Source organism: Felis catus, chromosome C1 (genome assembly GCF_018350175.1).
Source record: "Felis catus isolate Fca126 chromosome C1, F.catus_Fca126_mat1.0, whole genome shotgun sequence".
Classification (NCBI taxonomy): Eukaryota; Metazoa; Chordata; class Mammalia; order Carnivora; family Felidae; genus Felis; species Felis catus.
Genome location: NC_058375.1, coordinates 57,784,901 through 57,806,364, shown reverse-complemented (window position 1 = coordinate 57,806,364; position 21,464 = coordinate 57,784,901). Strand labels below are relative to the sequence as shown.

Below are 21,464 nucleotides of genomic sequence, written 5' to 3'. Positions count from 1 at the left end.
GGGAGGGGGAGTCATTCAGGAAAGAGGAGCTAAGAAGTTTTGTTTAGAATGGAAAAATAACAGCATGTGCATACACCAATTAGAGTAAACAAGCAGAAAAAAACCTTGATTATGTAGTAGAAAGCAAGGAGAATTGTTGGAGTGATATCCATGGGTAGGCAAGAGAGGGTGGTTATTCAGTGGCTTCAGAGAGGAACAGGAATACTTCATCTGTACTAATGGGCAGGAATCAGAGAATATGAGTGCAGATGCTTGTGGATGGGTAGATATGATGTAAGTGTCTGGGGGAAGTTATCATCCAAGAGCTTTGATTTTCTCAGTGGAGTAGAATCAGTAGCCATAAAGATAGGAGAGAAGGTATGGGAGTTTGAAGAAAGAGTAAAACAAATGAAATAATCACAAGAAGAGGAGAGGCAATGGATTAAGGAAGTAAAATGTGACTTTGGAGAAGTGTTAAGGCTGCATTTCAGATTTTCGATCACGAATTTAAAGTGATATCAGTGTGATTGAATGTTTTTTCCAGATCCTTTTAGCAATAGGTAGAGAGTTGGGTTCAACCAGGTTTGTAATTTTACTGAGCCAGCACAGTGATATAAAAGGAGGAAAGGTGTCAAGGGTATCATTTGACAAGTGACCACAGAATCCAAGCCATGTAAAGAGGGAAAAAGAAAATATATGAACAAAAAGGCAAAGTTGGAAAGTTATGCCAGAATATTAATAGATTGGTGGTTCTGACAGGGCTAAATCATGTTTCGAGCTATAAGAGAAAGTCATCTGGAAAAATAGAGGATGGAGTTAGAGAGTGAGATTCATCAGTTGACATGAATTTCTTAATATTCCTGACAGTACCTAAATCAGACCTAGGAAAACAATGAAAAGTCAGTGTTTATTAAATTGGATCTAATTATATTTTCACATCAATACCTTGAAGCAATGAACTAAAATACTTTACAAATATGGAAAGAAACTTGATTTTAGTCAGAGGGCTTAGATTGAAAGGTATCTCTTTCTATTCAAACATAAAATTGGGGTGCCTGGGTGGCTTGTTGGTTAAGTGTCCGATTTTGGCTCAGGTCGTGATCTTGTGGCTCCTGAGTTTGAGCTCTATGTCTGTCTCTGTGCTGACAGCTCGGAGTCTGAAGCCTGCTTTGAGTTCTGTGTCTCCTTCTCTCTCTGCAATCCCCCCACCCCCACTCATGCTATGTCTGTCTCTCTCTCTCTAAGATAAATATTTAGAAAAAAACATAAAAGACTTCCTACAAATACCAAATTTGGAATGACTTCGTGTTCTCTAACGCATTAAAATTTATGTTTATTACTGGGGTGCCTGGATGGCTCAGTCAGTTAAGCATCCGACTCTTCATTTTGGCTCAGGTCATGATCTCATGGTTTGTGAGATCGAGCCCTGCATTGGACTCTACATTAACAGTGTGGATGGAGCCTGTTTGGGATTCTCTCTCTCCCTCTCTCTGTCCTGCTCACACTTGCTCATTCTCTCTCTCCCTCTCTCTCTCTCCCTCACTCTCTCTCCCTCTGTCTCAAAATAAATAAAATAAACTTTTTTTTTAAAAAGAAGACCCTCTTTAATAACCAAATTTATTTTTGTTGCTTATAATTTTTGTATGAATTAGTATGCATGATAATAGTTGTGGATAGTGCATGTTGAAAAACTTGTTTACTGAATTTCACAGATATCATCAGTCTAAATGGTTCACTATGTGATATAAGTGCCATATGCTGATAAAAGATAAAAACTTTAATATTATGTCTTGTATAAAATAAAGGAAGAAAATAAATTTAGAAAATTTTAATATTTTTATATGCTATTTTGTGATAACCGATTTTTATAATTGCTATTTTGTTTTCAATTTTGAGAAGGCAGGCAGGCTATTTATATATCTAGTAAATTGGATTCGATTTAGGAGCAGATAAAAATAGAATTTTTTGAGGACAAGTTTTAAGCACCTTGCTTTATTTCATATTTATAACAATTTTATAAAGTGGTTTATTACTCCCATTTAACTAATGAAGAAACTGAGGCTTGTGGGGGAAGTCAAGATTTGAAACAAGGCCAACCTTATTCCAAATACTATCAAATTTTATCTATGTTAAGCTGCCTCCATCAAATCTAGGGTTTAAACTACTTTGGGGTATAAGTCTTAGCTACCCAAGATTCGTAAGGTAGCATTTATAACAAAGCACTATATATTGCATTTGTTCCATACATACTGTCTACATCAACTACAAACAAGCTAAACTTTCTGGAACTCTGAATTTAGTGCACATTCATGATTGACTACGTAGCATTCTTACATGGTGGCATAGTAAACTGCATTTGTTGTATAATTACTTTCAGTCAAATTTCAGATGGTATCAACTTCCTGAAACTTTAAGTATAGTGCTCAAGAATAAAGTTCCTTATACCTGAATTTAACATATCTGCAACAAGTGCTATAAACCTAGTTCAGAATGTTTGTATTCCTTATATATCATTCAACTGACAGTTATTAGAAGGAACAAATAGGAAGGGGTGCCAGTATGAATAAATTATAACTGATAATCTGATAATAGAAGAGATGATGGGAAAAACTACAAAATTAATAACAGAACTATTCAAGTCTATCATTCTTATCTTTCTTAGAGGCAAGCAGCTACACATATTAAAAACAAAAGTTCAATAAGACAGCCCATGATGAGCTCAAATCAACCTGGAAAATTTAAATTGCATTAATTACACCAATTTAAAGAAGATAATGCAATATGAAACATCCTTGGAACAATTTCCAACCAGAATGATTAAATAAAATTAAATATTTTGATATATAGAAGGATAAATTATAATTTTATTTTGGAAAATTAGTTTGTATATAAACCCTCATTCCCCAAAGATATTTGGTAAATGAGGCAATACTCCACTGAGTAGGAAGCAATGATTATAGGGAGATTTCAGAGGGAGCAATCTACTGCATGAGAAAGGAAACACAGTCAGGAATTAGATTAGTAAATTTGTGAGAAACTGTATAGGCAAGTTACACCTTAAAAGAAAGAGAGAGAAAAAAACAAGAAGAATAAACAGACTGGAATGGTTTGCTTTACCTCTAACCACTCTGGTGAAGAGAATGGAGAACTCGGTAGGAAGGTAAGCAAGGATAATCAAAAAGTCTCCTGCAAGACTATGTCTATTTTAGTGGTATTATGAAGAGAAAAACCAAATGCAGGTACGCTAATGAATAATTCCAGACAGTCAGGCAACTGATTCTGCCTTAGGGACATGTCTGGCAAACATTTTGAGAAGTCTCTGTGACCTTGACCAACAATGAGTTGATTCACAGAGGAATAAATCTCACATAGATAAAATGAGTTAATGAGTGATACCTGATTCCCTCTCTCCCTTTCTCTATTTCAAAAATAAGCACATTGAAAAACAAACATTCTTAACAGTGAAATGAACTGCTTCATAATCTAACTTCATAGTCGATCGATGAATTCTTCCTTCATTATCAATCAACCACTTCATTGAGCACTTACTGCCTGCACATTGATGTGGCCACTGAGGATGGAGAAGGAGTGTGTGGTATAGCAGTTATTGTTCTCAAGGAGTTTATACTGATGCGGGGAGGGAGTCAGAGTAGTAGAGAGAGGGCTCACATGCTTCATTATCAGTTCAATTTTTTTCTCTTACAATTTTCCAGGATTTACAAAGACAGAAAACAGGTTAATCACTCAGCTCAGAAAAGGCTCTGCTGTTACTCAAGGAAAAGTTTTCAGTTTAGGTGACAGAACAGACCTCAGAATGATGAGAAGGTGAGGGTAATTCCTTTTTAAAAATATATATTATATTATCCGATTGTAAACTCCATACCCCGTGGAGTAAATCCAGATAATACACATAAGCATTGCTTGTTGATTTTATTTCCTGACGAAGACATCAGAAAAAGTTAAAAGTCCTGGCATCAGGCTGAGAAGGTGACAAGGACACAGGCCTGGTATTTGTTGCCATCATATTCTCTAATGGAAATACAGGGAGTCAATCCTTAGTTTATTTTAACACTGTAACCTTGTGTAGAAATGGGCTTTGTAGAAAGGAAACCTGTTTTAGAGTAAGGCAAGTGCTAGTGATTTTCAGATAAATAACACATTAAGAGTGTTGTGAGCGAGCCATTTAATAGGGCAAAATAATATGCTTTACTCTAAACAAACGGTCCAATGATTTGCCAAACACCAAAAAGCATATTTATTGTTAATTGAGAACAACTGCATGGTAACATATTCTCCCCAGCTCATAATAAAGCATCCCCAAATAGACTTCCCTAAGAATTTATATACATACTTCTTGAATCTCTTTCTTTTATGCTGCAAATTTTAAAGATTTTTATCATATAATTGGCTGCTCATTTCTTCTTTTTCTAGTGTGTTTGAGAGAAACTCACTCTCATAGAAAGTTGAGGATATTATTTGTCCTTAGTGTTTTGCATGCATTTAGGGAAAGGGTGGAATAATTGGCAAGTTAGTAAAACACATAATAATGCCTTCAACTCTGATTGCCTTTCATTTTAACTAACAATAGTGATTTTGCCCACTATGGTGCTGTTCAAATCTCTTCTTGCATAGAAATAAGTTTTAGAGGATGAGAGAAAAATCACTTAATTGCTGCAGAATTAGGAAGGGCTTTCATGTTAATTCATTTTCATTAAAGTCGTTAAATTATAGCATCAGTCTCTCTGAAGCTATGATAAATCAACATCAGACTTAAAACTGAACCACTGCCTAATTAAACCTTATCATTCATTGTCTTGCTTTACCATATAAAACAATTTACTCCATTATGACCATGTATCAGCTCTACAAAAAGGCATAGACTATTTATTCAGAGATCACAATATCATAAAATGTGTTTATCTCTGATAAACAGGATTTTTATTTTACTACTGAATTAAGATCTAACGAATAAATAATAAAAAATCCACTGGCATGGAAAGTGATGCATTTACCCATGGATTGCTGCATGTAGTTTTGGTAACAAAAAGACTTAAGAGAGGAAGGGTGATTTAAATGCAGCATGAATGTTTATTTACTTGTCTCTCTCCCCTCTCTGTGTCTTTATATATGTATCTATCTATATCTATATATCTATATCTATATCTATCTATATCTAATCATCTTATGTAATTATATTATATTATTAGTAGATCCTTAGTGTGTACTCAATAACCAGAGAATATGTATTTTTTAACACTTATTTATTTTTTTGAAGACAGAGAGAGACAGAGTGCAAGCAGGGGGTGGGGTAGAGAGAGAAGGAGTCACAGAATCCGAAGCAGGCTCTAGGATCTGGGCTGTCAGCAAAGAGCCCGATGTAGGTAGGGCTCAAACTCACAAGCCCAACCAACTGAGCCACCCAGGCAACCCAAATATGTATTTTTATTACAAACAAAAACAAATATTTATAAAATTGACAATACACTTGGCCACAATGTGAAAGTCAATAACGAGAAATCAGTATAATCTAGACCATGTAGTCTGCAATATAGTTCAATAAGAATAATGTGATGACTAAAAAAGTCTCAAATATGTTAGAATACTGAAAGTAACTGAGTAAATCCTAAGAAAGGAGGAGAATGATAAACATTGCTGCAGTTGGAAATAGAAAAGTAAAAATCAATGATGGAAAATAAACAAGCCAACCAATAGAGACACTAACATGCCAAAGAGTATTATTTGAAAAGTTAGTAAAGTAGAAAAACTTCTGGCAGGATGGATGATTAAAAAAAAAAAGTAAAAGACATGGGACGCCTGGGTGGCTCAGTCAGTTAAGTACTGGACTTTGGCTCAGGTCATGATCTTGTGGTTTGTGAGTTCAGGCCCCGTTTCAGGCTCTATGCTGACAGCTCAGAGCCTGGAGCCTGCTTTGGATTCTGTGTCTCTCCCTCTCTCTGCCCCTCCCATTCTCATGCTCTGTCTCTCTCTGTCTCTCAATAATAAATAAATGTTTAAATTTTTTTTTTTAAAGTAAAAGATGTCATGAGTAAACAGGATTAGAAATACAAAGGAACAAATGGCCACTGATATGGTAGAGATATATGAAACACATAAGAGAAGCCTATGGGTGATGTTTGACAATAAAATTGAGTATCTACATGATGGGATAGGTGATTTCCTTGGAAATTATAACTTATTAAAAAATGACTCAAAATATATAAACATATAAAGGGTGGGAAAGAAAAACCTGTCACATGCAGAAAATATAATTTTATACATAAAAAATTCAAAAGAATCTAGTGGTTATGTATGAGAACTTACAATTCAGCACCATTGTTGAATGTAAGATTAAAATATGAAAATTAATAATGTTTCCATATAACGTGAACTAAAGCTGTAAAAATCACTTTTAAAAAATGAATACAATATAAACTAGCAACTTAAACTGCTTAGAGATAACTCTTGACAAAATGTGTGAAAGTCTCTCTTGAAGGAAATCACAAAACCTTATTGAAAGACACAAAATAAGACTTAAATAAAGCTAAAGTTCCATAGTATGCTCATAGATTACAATAGTTACTGTCACAAACATATCAATTCTTCCCAAATTAATCTTTAATCCAAGCCGATTAAAAAATGCCAATAAATTGTTTAAAAATTTCAAGAAGTTAAAACTAAAATTCATATGGAAGAGTTGAACACCAAGAATAGCAAGACACTCTTGAAAAGGAAAAAATGAGGTCTTGGATTATCAGATATTGAAACTTAATATTAGTTATAGTGATCATAAAAATGTGATATTGGCACAGGAACAGGCAAGTGGGCTGACAGGGCAGGAAAGAGTTTGGAAAAAAATGTCTTTCATATGTAAAAGAGGTTGAATTAAAAATTAATGAGGAAACAAGGGATGATGTAATAAATGTTGCTGGACCAATTAATCATCTTACTCATATGGAAAAAATAAGTTTTGATTATATACAGCATAGGAAAATAAGTTGCAAATGGATTAAGGGCCTCAATGTGAAAAGAAAAACTAATACTTTTGGGAGAAAATATAGAGAAATATATTTATGATATTAAAGTAGGAAAGAAGTTCTTAAATAAGCTTTAAAAATACAGACTATAAAGGAAAGAGTGACAAATTTTATTACATTGAAATTGGCAACTTCTCCATGACAAATGGCATCCTAAGCAAAGTGAAAAGACAAACCACAAATTGGGAGATAATATTTGTAGCCCATTTAACTAACAAGGAAAAAGTGTTCACAGTAAATAGATCTTTTGAATCACCAGGAACCTAACAGACAAACAATAAAAGAAATAAAATGGGCCAAAATGAAAATGTGCCAAAAAGACAATTTGTAAAGAAAGAATCGACACTTGCCAATAAAAAGAAATTTAAAAATGCCAACTTTACTCATGATTATGGAAATACAAATGACCAACCTACCCTTATATATTCATCTGATTAGCCAACACTTAAAATATCTAATAATCCCAAATGTTGGCAAGAACATTAACAGTGGGAATATTGATACTTTAGCTACTATCATTACATGTACATTGATCATTTAAGGACAAATTTCAGAAACATGCGTGGAATGAAATACTTGTAGGCATTCAATGTAAAAATCCATTCTTTCCTTCAACTCCCATATGCATTCAGTTACCAAATCTTGCAAATTATCTCCTCAATGCACATGGAGGAAACATGTCTGTTTCCTTCTCACCATTCCCATTGTTACAATCTTAATTTAGTCCCTTTGTCTCTTTGCTAGACTACTTAAGCAGCCTTCTAATTGGTCTGCCTATCCCCCCATTCCCACTACCATTACCAAACTCATCCTTCACAAAGTAGCGTTAGCACTCTTTCTAAATTGCAGATATGGCTAGGTTATTCTCCTATTTAATGTACTTCAGTTGACATAGGCTACAATGTAGATTCTCTAATGTAACAGTGAAATTCTAACAGTGCAGGTTAGGGTAGATGACATTTGGTTTTAAATACAATGTTTGGGGTGTTTGTGAAACGTGTTATGGCTATGTTCAGCCCGCAGTTGGCTATACCAGTCTGAAGCTCAAGGAAGAGACCAAAACTTGACACAAAGTAGTCATTATTCCAGAGAGCAAAGATATTAAATATATTATTACATGTCAGGTTAGTGCTGATTTTAGTAGTTATTCATTATGTATTACAGTGCCATTTCCATCTTTTCCAGCACTCAGTTACACTTAACAGTTCTCCAGGATAGCAGGTAGGGACCCTATTCTATGTAGGTCCCTAATGGAATATAATATAAATATACAAGTGTATATTTGTTAAAAAATGCTTCTGTATAATGTTTATTTATTTGCCAAATATTTATTGAGCACCTGCCATGGTGGCTGGCCTTTGTTTTAGCAGCTCCAAATACAGAAATGAATAAGATAGTGCCTGATTTCAAGAGTTGCATAATATAATCATATATATAAGGGTATACAGAAATTAAACAGTGAGATAAGTTCAAAATGAAAATATATACAAGGCATAAAGTTATCACAGACGAATGAACAATTAATTCTCTTTGTGTATAAAGGTCAGGAATGTATCTCAGAATAAATCACATCTGAAATGTCTCTTAAAGGTGATGAGGACTCTGGTTGAGGAGTTACAGCAGTGGGAAGGAAGGAATATTTTGGGCAGACAAAATAGTATTGTTTTCTTGTGTCATGAGTAGCCAGCCTGATGCATTTGGGAACAACAATCTGGCATTACCTGAGGATGAAATGCAAGGGGATATGGGTCCTTTGGAGTTGTGGTTAGAGAGGTAGATGAAAGCTATTCACACAAATAGTGTAGATGTTTTCTATACACAATAGTTCACTTATCTAATGTTTTAATATAAAAGAGTAATTTTAAATTATAGAAGTTAAACAGTGAACAGGATTTCAAGTGGCAGAAATGGATGTGAAAAGTAAAGATTGGGGGCCACATGGACGATTAAAATCAGATTTAACCTCAGCCTCCGAGTGAATTAGTTTTGTCATAAAAGGTCACATATCAAATTCAAGCACATTTCAAGCAAATTTTTACCTAGATTGACTAGTACTTAAGTGAGTCCCTGCCTCAAATTAATCATTCTACTGTCTGTACCTAAATGCCAATGCAGATTATATTCTCTCATGCCTTGACTCTTCCACCAGGACTATTCCAACCTTGTCAACGGTGATGCTGACACTGCCCTTACTTTTTCCTATCTAGTCTTTCTTCCCTTGACAGATTCCCAAAGGATGAGTTATGGCCCTTAAGTAACTATCTAGATCTCTGCCACAGATTTCAGGGATAGCTTTTTTAGGTACAATTTTGTGAAAGTATTGATGTGTCAAAATCTTTTACTGTTTGTGTAACTTTTAGCAATGGCTGATATATCATCGTGTTCCTCAAACCTTTTGTGCTGCTAACTTTGCAGATTATTTTGCCATGTCTAGCATGTATTTTTGCATAAATATTTCCAGAACATAGAGACCATAAGCACAGCAAAAAGTCCCTAATAATATTCACAAGGACTTCTAAGGATGCTCACAGAGTTCTTTCTGAATTGAGGACATACAACTCTCAATTCACTTCCTGGCAACAAAAATGTCTTGATGCAAGAGGGCCACTAGGAGATAATTATAAAAATAACATATTTCTTAGGAATTTCATGTTTATATTTAGAAAAGTTTTTTCTAATCCTCTTAAAAAATAGATATTTATTTACTCAGAATACTCAGCTAAAGCTGACTGAAGACCAAGGGATGCATTATATTTGTCCATATAATATTTTTCATAAATTGTAATTTCAAAATAGAACTTGATGTGTTAATATATGTAAATATATAAGCAATATATATGTACCAAAATATCAATACACACAAATATGTGGCCTATAAATCTATTCTTAATAAAGGTAGATATAATGTCATCTTTCAATGGATCTAAATTTAGTTGCTATTCTAAGTCAACATGTGGTCCTTTTAGAATTGTCTTCCTGAAAACCCTCCAAGTGGTAAGTCAGGTTGGTGTAGAGAGATGTGTGTGTCCCCGTTTGCATACTGTTTTCTTCAAATGAAATGTTCTCACTTCCTCAATCCATAGCCTTTATTGAATAATTCCCTAATAAAATAGTCTTAATTTTCTAAGAATTTATCATTGTAACTTGTGCCATATACTTAAGCATCTCATTGTACAGCCTCATGATATTTATTTATAGGTGTTAGTCCTATTTCCCTAGTGACACTGTAGATGTCTCCATGACTCTTAGACTCATAGACTTGAAGAAATCACTAGCAATTCACACTGGTACTATCAACAAGTGTTCCATGTTCCAAAAGGAACATTCATGAATTCAATCAATAATATTTATCGAGCTTCTATAGTATGCCACACACTGTTTTAGGCAATAAAGATATACCAGTGACTAGAACAACAAAATTGGAACATTACTGAATTTAATTCTAGTAAATGGGACACTAGACAATATATAAACAATTTAAATATGTAGTATGTCGGTTTCTCATAAATAGTATAAAGAAAATGAAACGGGGAAAGGAAATAGAGTGTGTATCTAGTGGATAATAACAGCAGGATCTTAATTTTAAATGGGATGTTCCAGAGTTTCTTAGGTATGCTACGTTTACATGTGATCAAGAGATTTTTCTGGTGGTCTTTAATGACACATTAAGGTCCTTATGTACCTAGAATGTCAAACCAGTCTTACCTAGCTGCTGCTTCTTCTTCTTCTTTTTTTTTTTTAGTATGCTTGTTAGTTTTTCCTTTATTTTTTTGTTTCCTTTTTTTTAAAAAAACACTTTATTGAAGTATAACTGATACACAAAGAACTGCACATATTGAATATATATAACGTAATGACTTTGGACATATGCAAATACCAGTGATAACATCACCACAAACAAGGTAATAGATTTATCCAAAACACCTCAGAGTTTCCTTGTGTCTCCATATTTTTTGTGTGGTAAGAACATTTAATATGAGATTTACCTTCTTAAAAATTTTTGAATTGCACAACATTGTTAACTATACACACCATGTTGTAAAGTGGATCTCTATAATTTACTCATCCAGCATAAATGAAATTTTACAGCTACTGAATAACAACTTCTATTTGTCCTGTCTGGGCTTAGGTATCATTTCTTAGGGTAACTTTTCCTAACCACAGCAACTGGATTTATTCTACTAGTATACATGCCCTTCACATCCAACGTATCTTCACACTAATTGTTTATTTAATCATCCATAATTATTTGTCTAATGTCTAATGTATCCATTAAAATGTAAGTTTCATGAAGGGAGGGACTTATTTTGTTTACGCCTGTTCCTTTGGCACCAAACATACTGCCTGAAAAAAAAAAAAGCAACATGCACATGTACACACACACATACACACACACATACATGCACACATAGACGCACACACACAAGTTTAACCAACTTGTTTAATGATTGAGGGTAATGTTTTATATCCTCATAGTGCCTGAACATAACCCTTTTGACTAATCTTTCTTTTATTCTAGTAAAATAAGGAGCCAAGTTAATTTGGAAGATTTATGAATATATGAGAACACAGGAAATCCCACAAACATTTAAAGGAAAATGTCATCAACATGAACATCAACATTAGCATCAGCATTAACATCACCACACATGTGAGTTTGGCCAGAATATAACAAATACTACTAAGCACTTATTATTTCCCAGCCACTGCTCAAGACATCTGAGATAGATATATCAGTGACCAAAACAGAAAAATCCCTCCTGCCTAATAACAGAATTTACAATCTGAAGCAGGAAAAGATAGGCAGTAACCATAATAAGTAAGTGAATTCTATAATACTGAGAAGATGGTCAGTGTTATGTGGAAACATGGAGCAAAGTAAGGGAAATTGGGAGTTCAATTCCAAGTACAGTGAATAGGTACACCTCATTGAACATGTAGGAAAAAATTTTACTCTGATTATGAGGAAAATAAATGGTGTAAAGATAGTAAAATATTCTGCAAAAGATTAAATCACATATCTGAATACAGGGGGGAAATAAGGCCTGAGTGAGCCAGAGATATTAATAAGTGGAGGGGAGAGAGGTTTTCTGTCTTTGATTTATAGTTTAAGATTTAACGTTTCAACAAAATTAACTTGGAGTTAAAACAAAATCAAATAAAAAGTGTTATATCATTTGCTAAGAGAAAACAAAGCATGTCTTCATATAAAAATTCAAATTATTTAGAGATAAGATGAGAATCTTACCATTTTTACTGATGTCGAGTTCTTTAAGATTAACTAAACTAGCAATAGTGGTTGGCAGATTTGAAAGATCATTATCAGGAATACTTAGTTTTCTTAGAGCTTGACAGTTGAACAATTGCTGTAAAAAAAATAATGATTAATTAGATTTCAATTTGGTTAAATCCATTCATACATAAACTCAGCAACAAAATTCAAATCACCATCTTTATAAATGGGGTAATAAAAGGACCAGCTGCAAAAGTCTCACCTTTTCCACACTCATATTCTCAATTCTTTTCAGAATGCTTCATTTTCCATCTCCATGTTAGTGCCTCACTATTCTCTGCTATCCAAATTCAAAACACAAGGGATTCTGTTTCTTCCCCTACTGTTTACTATTAATGTTCAATTTGCCACTGATCCTATTGATTTTTTTTTCTTTCAAATATGTTCTGGAGTTGTCCCTTCCTTTCTATTCCCACAGCTACCAGGGTAACCTCAATTCTCTTTCTCTGCAACCACGTATTACTTCCATTTAACCATGTTTGACAGTTGTTTGTCTGGCATGCAAGTACTGTGATACAATTGAATACATGGGCTCATATTTCTCTGTGTCCCTCCACAGTGCTTCATAAACATCTAACAAATAAAACATTTAACTTCTTTTTTTTATTTAAAAAATTTTTTTTAATGTTTATTCATTTTTTGAGAGACAGAGTGTGAGCAGGGGAGGGTCAGAGACAGAGGGAGACACAGAATCTGAAGCAGGCTCCAGGCTCTGAGCTGTCAACATGGAACCCAAAGTGGGGCTTGAACTCACGAACTGCAAGATCATGACCTGAGCCAAAGTTGGACGCTTAACCACCTGAGCCACCCACGTGCCCCAAAACATTTAACTTCTGATATTTAGCTAAAAAAATCACTAGTGATTGGTTCATATCTGCCATCAGTCCAAAGTACTACGTGGAGAAGAGTTAAGTGTTAAAGCAATGGTTCTTACATCCAGCATGGTTTTAATCACTGGTAAATCGAGGTGCTTGTTTCAAATGTGGATTCTTGGGCTGTACCCAAAGAAGTACTGACATGATGGGTCTGGGATGGGGATCAAAATCTGCATTAAAAAATTTTTTTTTAATGTTTTTATTTATTTTTGAGACAGAGAGAGACAGAGCATGAGCAGGGGAGGGGCAGAGACAGAAGAAGACACAGAATCTGAAGCAGGTTCTAGGCTCTGAGCTGTCAGCACAGAGCCCAACGCAGGGCTCGAACTCACAGACCAGGAGATCATGACCTGAGCTGAAGTTGGACACATAACCAACTGAGCCACCCAGGCGCCCCTGCATTTTTTTTAAGTTTATTTATTTTTGACAGAGACAGACTGTGAGCATGAGCTGGGAGAAGCAGAGAGAGAGAGGGAGACACAGAATCCGAAGCAGGCTCCAGGCTCCAAGCTGTCAGCACAGAACCTCATGTGGAGCTCAAAGTCATGAACTGTGAGATCATGACCTGGGCCGAAGTCAGACGCTTAACCGACTGAGCTACCCAGGTGCCCCTCAAAATCTGCATTTTTAAACAATACACTCTACTGATCTGATTATTTTGATGCGGGTGTTTCCAGTACCATATTTTGGGAAACAATGTTAGGTTTTTTAGCTCTGCCAATCTCATTTTGACTACTCAAGATATGAACAGTTGGGGCAGAATTTTTTATTCATTTCTGGAAGAATTATCTTAATGAGATTTTTTTCTATTTGACATTTCTAATTGTATTTTGCTGAATTTCCACAGATAAAGTATCTGGTATCCAGGACTATGCAATTGGCCCACAGGGCATTTACCTAGTGCTTATTCTTTCATGGAATTAGTTATTTATAGGCAAAAACAATGTAATACATGGTTGTTATTTCTTAATTCATTAGTTTTTTAAAAACTAGATTGCACTGGTTTTTCCTTAAGATAAAACATACAGTTTCTTGCTTTTGGTTGGTCATTTTTGGCTCCTTATAAAGATTATTTCCAATACTTAACATAGTGCTAGAATTTCAAAATGCCATACAGAAGTGTCACTACCTCTTTTTATAAAACCTAAAAAAACAAAAAAAACAAAAAACCGAAAAGACAAAAACAAAACAAAAAAAAGACTTTGATGGATTGTTTTTACTAATTACTAATTTTCCCTTTAAAAAATAGAAAAACAGATGTCTATACTCATGGTAGATGTTAATTTAAAGTTTTGCACAGTCTCTATCATTCTGTTAGGACCATTAGGTCCACCCACATCCAATGTGGTTAGTTATACATATAAAGATTTTGGAAATTCAAATGCCTCATGATTGATGTTGGTAAGATGTACTAACTCTTTAATCTGATTACTATAACCATTTTATTCAAAATTCGGACAAATTATTTTCAAACAGCTTTTTTTTTTTTAAATTCAAGTTTCATCATCACCACAAAATTCTCAATTTATCTCAAGAATTAATTAGAGGTCCTTGTTTTGTTGAAGATTAATGGACCATATAGTTGCGGGTTAATTTGAGTTTTCTATTCTGCTCTATCAATCTATGTCTGGTTTTATGCCAGTAACATACTGTCTTGATCACTACAGCCTTGTAATATAGCTTGAAGTCTGGAATTGTGATGCCTTCAGCTTTACTTTTCTTTTTCAAGATTTTTTTGGCTATTTGGGGTCTTTTGTGGTTCCACAAAAATTTTAGGATTATTTTTCTCTACCTATGTGAAAAATTCTGGTGGTATTTTGATAGGAATTGCATTAAATGTGTAGATTACTTTGGATAATATTGACATTTTAATGATATTTGTTCTTCCAATCCGTGAGCACAGCATGTTTTTCCATTTCTTTGTGTCATCTTCAATTTCTTTCTTCAGCATTTTATAGTTTTCAGAGTATAGATCATTTACGTCTTTGGTTAGGTCTATTCTTAAGAGTCTTATGGTTTTTGGTGCAGTTGTTAATGGGATTGATTCCTTGATTTCTCCTTCTGTTGCTTCATTATTGGTGTATAGAAATGCAACAGATTTCTGTATGCTGAATTTGTATCCTGTGACTTTATTCATGTATCAGTTCTGGCAATTTTGCGGGGGGGGGGTGGGGTTGGATTTTCTATAACGGAGAGAAGACAGTTTTTAACAAATGATGTTGGCAAAACTGGACAGCAACATGCAAAAGAATGAAACTGGACTACTTCCTTACATCATACACAAAAATAAATTCAAAATGGATTAAAGACCTAAGTGTGAGATAGGAAACCATTAAAATCCTAGAGGAAAACACAGGCAATAACCTTTTGACACTGGCCATAGCAACTACTTACTAGATATGTTTCCTGAGGCAAAGAAGATAAAAGAAAACATAAATATTGGGACTTCATCAAAATAAAAAGCTTTTCTGCACAGTGAATGAAACAATCAACATAATTAAAAGGCAACCTTCTGAATAGAAGAAGATATTTCCAAATGACATATGTGATAAAGGATTAGAATCTAAAATATGTAAAGAACTTAAAAAACTCAATACCAAAACCCTAAATAATCTAGTTAAAAAATGGGCAGAAGACATAGATATTTTTCCAAAGAAGACATCCAGATGACTAACAGACACATGACAAGATGCTCATCATTCATCATCAGGGAAATACAAATAAAAACTAACAATGAGATATCACCTCACACCTGTTAGAATGGTTAAAATTAACAACATAGGACACAACAGGTGTTGGTGAGGATATGAAGAAAAGGGAACCCTTTAACACTGTTGGTGAAAAAATGCAAACTGGTGCAGCCACTCTGGAAAACAGTATGGAGGTTCCTCAAAAAGTTAAAAATCAGGGGCACCTGGGTGGCTCAGTTGGTTAAGTGTCTGACTTTGGCTCAGGTCATGATCTCATGGTTCGTAAGTTCAAACCCCATGTTGGGCTCTGTGCTGACAGTACAGAGCTTGGAGCTTGCTTCAGATACTGTGTTTCACTCTCTGTCCCTCTCCCATTTACACTGTGTCTCTCTCTCAAAAATAAATAAGTATTAAAATTTTTTTTTTAAAAAGTTAAAAATGAAACTACCCCTATGACCCAGCAATTGCGCTACTAGGTATTTACCAAAAGGATACAAAAAATACTGATTTGAAGGGATACATGCACACCAGTGTTTATAGCAACATTATCAACAATAACCAAATTATGGAAAAAGCCCAAATGTCCATCAACTGATGAATGGATAAAGAAGAAGTGGTATATACATACAGTACAATATTATTCAACCATAAAAAAAAAATTAAATCTTGCCATTTGCAACAATGTGGATGGAGCAAAGAGACTATTATACTGAGTGAAACAAGTCAGAGAGAGACAAATACCATATGATTTCACTCATACGTGGATATAAGCAACAAAACAAATGAACATGGGGGAAAAACGAGAGAGGCAAACCAATAAACAGACTCCTAACTGTAGAGAACAAACTGATGATTACAGGGGAGGTGTACAGGGGGATGGTTTAAATAGGTGGTGGCTATTATGGAGGGTAGTTGTGATGAGCATAGGGTGTTGTATAAAAGTGATCATCATTAAGCTCTAAACCTGAAACTAATATTACACTGTATGTTAACTAACTGGAATTTAAATAAAAACTTGGAAAAAATAAAATAAAAAAAATAATTAATAGAGGACACTATATTCTTTTTCACTTTTAAATGATCTATGTCCAGAGCATAGTTCTAAAAACTCCTAAACACCTTATTACATGGAGAATTGAAGACTCCTCTGGTATAGAGGTTAAAAGCATGGCATTTTGAATCAGCTTGATGTGGGTTTAATTCCCATGCATCTAGTTATTAGCTGTGTGATCTTAGGCAAGTTACCTAACATCTCTGAACTCTATCAATTTCCTAACTTGTAAAAATGGGAAAATAACATTACCTAACTTGATGGGTTGTTGAGATATTTAAATGAGTTAATATATTTCATCAATTTTAAGTACTGCATTTTTTTACATAGTAACATCTTTGATATTTGTAATGAATTGTACAATCATGAGCAAGTTACAATTTTTAAGGAGTGTACCTTTCTTAGTGGCACAATGATGGCATGCCTTATTGTATTGATTAATAGCCTTGGATTTAATGAAATGAATAACTTACGAAACTGTAAAAGTATTAGGCACATAGTAAGAGTTTGATAACTGTTAGACATTCTGAGTATTTATATATGCAGATACAGAGGCATACCTATATAGTAATTGATTTCTTACTTTTCTATATGATGAGGTCTTTGAAGGCAAGAGTCTTGTTTAATTCATCTTGATATCAACTTGTTTCACCTTGGTATATGCCAAAGCAGCTAGCACAGTGTCTTGTACATAGTGTATGCTGAATAAATATCTTTGAAAGTACACTTAGATAAGCCAAGGGAAAAATGAGGAAAGTGGCAAATTCCAGCCGAGAGTGGTACTTCACTGAACTGGAAATTTCAGATAGGTAAACAATCTCAGTGGAATCTAAATTTCATGAACAAAGCAGTCAGCTTTGAACATGAGTCAAAATGTCTACAAGTTGGCAAAGAAATTAAGAAGGCATTTTAGTGATGCTTGCAAGATTCAAGCTTTGAATGAAAATGAAATAATGATTATGAAATAGCTGCAATTCTTTCATACAGTATAAAAGAGAAAACATAATTAATAGTTAATAGAGTAAGCCTGTTAATGGTAATGGTTATCCTGGTTTTCATTTGTTAATGATATTTCACATTTCAAAAACAATAAAACTGTTTTGAGTCTTAAAATATTTTTGTAGTGAAGTGTTCTTGGGCGAAATGAAGCAGTTTAACTCTGACAGAAATTGGTTTGAGAAGAGTACACAATTTAAATTACTGACTCCGGAAAGCAATGGTTAGATTTTTAAAAACATTTTTTAATGTTTATTTATTTTTGAAAGAGAGACAGACAGACAGACAGACAGACATTGGAGGAGGGGCAGAGAGAGAGGGAGACACAGAAGCCAAAGCAGGCTCCAGGCTCTGAGCTATTAGCACAGAGCCCAACGTGGGGCTCAAACTCATGGACCGTAATAACATGACCTGAGCCAAAGTGGGATGCTCAACTGACTGAGCCACCCAGGCGCCCCAATGGTTAGATATTTTTTAAGAGAGCTGATACAATAGATAAAGGTCTGAGTGTTGAAATAAAACATATTTGGAGCCAAAAATGTATATTCTAAAAGGCATAATATTCATTTATTCATGGAAAACCATTAACCGATACTTGTTACAAACTACATACTATGCTAAGTGAAAGGGTCACAAAGTGAGTAAGACACAGCAACTGCGATCAGATTGCTTACAATTTAATATTTAGACAATAAATTAGATACAATGTGAATAAAAAGTCTGCCAAGATAAATATCAGGTGTGATGAAAACACAAAAGGAGAGTATCTGCACCAAATTATGTTGATGATAGTGGTGGGGTTGACTCATGAGAGTACACCTGGACGGGGAAATGAAAAAATGGATCACCCAAGAGACAGCACAAGTTAGCCAGATGAAGGCGAAAGAGGGATAATAATGGGACTTTCTGTAGCATTTAAAGATATTCCCACTCAAAGACTGTGTAACTGAAACTAGTTTCAGATAATTAGTTTCAAAGCATGAGGAGACTTGGATCTTTGAGTGAATGCTCTGAATCTACATCATTTACATGCATTTAAAATACATTTAGTGAATACCTATCATATGCTATGGTCTATGTTTAGCACTGAAAATAAAGACATGAAGTGATACTGTCAATTTCTGTTTTTAACAGTATGGTGGACTAACTATTCAAAGAAAAACATTGTAGTGAAGCAGAGCTACACACACACACACACACACACACACACACACACACACACACACAACTAAATTCTGGCTGTAAAGTACAAGAATTCCTCAAATTCCAGAATAACAAAGAAAATTATAATGCATAGAGTTAAATAGGTCTACATTTAACTTTTGCTCCCGTGATATCTGTTGGTCTCTGGTGCCTGAAGGCTGAGGTGTGTTTTGTTTTGTTTTGTTTTGTTTTGTTTTGTTTTGTTTTGTAAATAGAAGGATGGAAAACTGCTTGGGATCTGAACAGAGTGGGAGCTTGGCTTACAGACCACACCAGTTAGAGTTGGGATCTCCTAAGGGTGAATGAACTAGAAAAAACAGTCCTGCAAAGAGGGTTGGTGGGGAATGCATGCTTTTTTTCAGTTTGGCTCTGAGTGAAGTGAGAAGAAAGAAAGAAAAGAATAAGAAAGAAAGAAAGAAAGAAAGAAAGAAAGAAAGAAAGAAAGAAAGAAAGAAGAAATGAAGGGGAGAGAAAGAGAGAGAGGGAGGGGGAGGGGAGGGATGGAGGGAGACAGGAATGATGGAAGGAAGGAAGGGAAGGAAAGGAAAGGAAGAGACAGGAGGGAGAGAAAAAAAAATTGGAAAGGTAAAAAAAAGAAACAACTAAGGAAAGGAAGGGAAAGAAGGAAAACTGGTCCAAAAAAGGAATGGAAGGAGGGAGGAAAGGAAAGGAAAAAGGTAGGGAAAAAGAAAAGGAAAGGAAGAAATAAAAAAGACACAGAAAGAAAAACAAAAATTAGCCTTCTAGGGATTTCCAACCACAGCCTATCTTCCAGTGAGTTAGGGGAGTTAGGGTGTGGAATTCACAGTATCTATAAAGCTCCTTAAAACCCAATCCAGAGTTACAGGTGGTCTAGATTACTACTGCCCCCAAATAACTGGTAAAAGTAAATACAAGTCTCCTTTGAAGGAATGTATTTTAAATTCAGGCCTCAATGAATTCCCACAGATAAAGTTCCAAGAAACATGGGATCATTAAAAAAAAAATCACTAAATATACAATTAAATAATCAACTGAATGAGATACTACAGAAAAATAATCTTGCCTCTAAATAATGCAAATACTAGAATTATAAAACACAAAATGCAATTTATACACAGAAATAAAAGTATGATTTGAAAGAAAGCATGATGATAAAACAGGACATTATCAAAAAGAGCTCACAGAACAGAAAAATAAACATGGCTGGAGAAAGTAATTGTGAACTAGATGGTAAGAAGAAGTGAACTGAATGAAAGACAAGGAGATGGAAAATAGAAAAGACTGGTTAGATGGCATGAAGAACACAGTAAGAAGAGCTTTTTGAAATGTACATAAAATTTAGTAGAGAAAAAGAGGATGAGGTTCTTAAGGAATTCCAGAATTGTTGAGAGACCCTCATCTTCAGGCTGAGGAAGCTCAACAAATTCTAAATAAGATAAATCAAAAATAACTATATGTAAACTTATATGAATCTGCAGAGTATCAAAGGCAGTAGATCTTAAAAATTACCAAAGAGGAAAGATTATCTTCTAAAGATTGAGAAAGAGAAAGACAGAAGATTTACCAATTAAAGCAATGATTCATTAGATGTTATTACTAAAATACTAAGAGTAAGTAATATAGTATTTACAGCTACTTTTTAGGAAAAGGACAACATGACAACATTTTTAGACAAAGACAAACTGAGTTTACTACCAAGACACTTTCGCCAAAACAACTGTCAAAGAGTATCTTTTAGGAATAAGGCAAATGACTCTAGCAGAGAGGTCTGAGCTACAAGAAGTAATAGCATTAACATTTTTAAAAATTTAAAATACACAGTTGGTTAAATCTAAAGAAGCATTGGCTATATAAAAATAAAAATGGCAAAATTTTTAATTAAGGTTTAAAACATCAATATAAGGGGGCACCTGTGTGGATCAGTCAGTTAAGTGTCCAACTCTTGATCTTGGCTCAGGTCATGATCTCAAGGTTTGTGGGATAGAGCCCTGCATCAGGCACTAATAGTGCAGAGCCTGCTTGGGATTCTCTTTCACCTACTCTTCCCCTCCCCAGCTTGTCCATATGCCTTTTTTCTCTCTCTCTCTCAAAGTAAAGACATAGGTAAATACATACATACATACGTACATACATACATACATAAATGTAACTGAAAACAGTTTGGTAGTGGCATAAAAACCGATATATAGATCAACAGAATAGAATTGAGAGCCCAGAAATAAACCTACTTATATATACATTCAACTAATTTTTGACAAGGTAGCCAATAAATGAAAGGATAGTCTCTTCAGTAAATAGTGATGGGAAAACTGGATAACCACATGGGAAAAAGTGAAATCAGACACCTATCTTATATCACTT

The 21,464-nt window shown here is 34.4% G+C and overlaps 1 protein-coding gene across 10 annotated transcripts in view; it reads right to left on the bottom strand.

Moving 5' to 3' along the window:
- Window positions 1-21,464, bottom strand: part of LRRC7 (leucine rich repeat containing 7) — a 550,569-nt gene that overhangs the window by 295,470 nt on the left and 233,635 nt on the right. For all 10 annotated transcript variants that reach the window (XM_019837223.3, XM_045034767.1, XM_019837219.3 and 7 more), the window contains exon 4: window positions 12,262-12,379. In XM_019837223.3, the coding sequence (XP_019692782.2) occupies window positions 12,262-12,379 (118 nt within the window). The remainder of the gene's footprint in view (window positions 1-12,261; window positions 12,380-21,464) is intronic.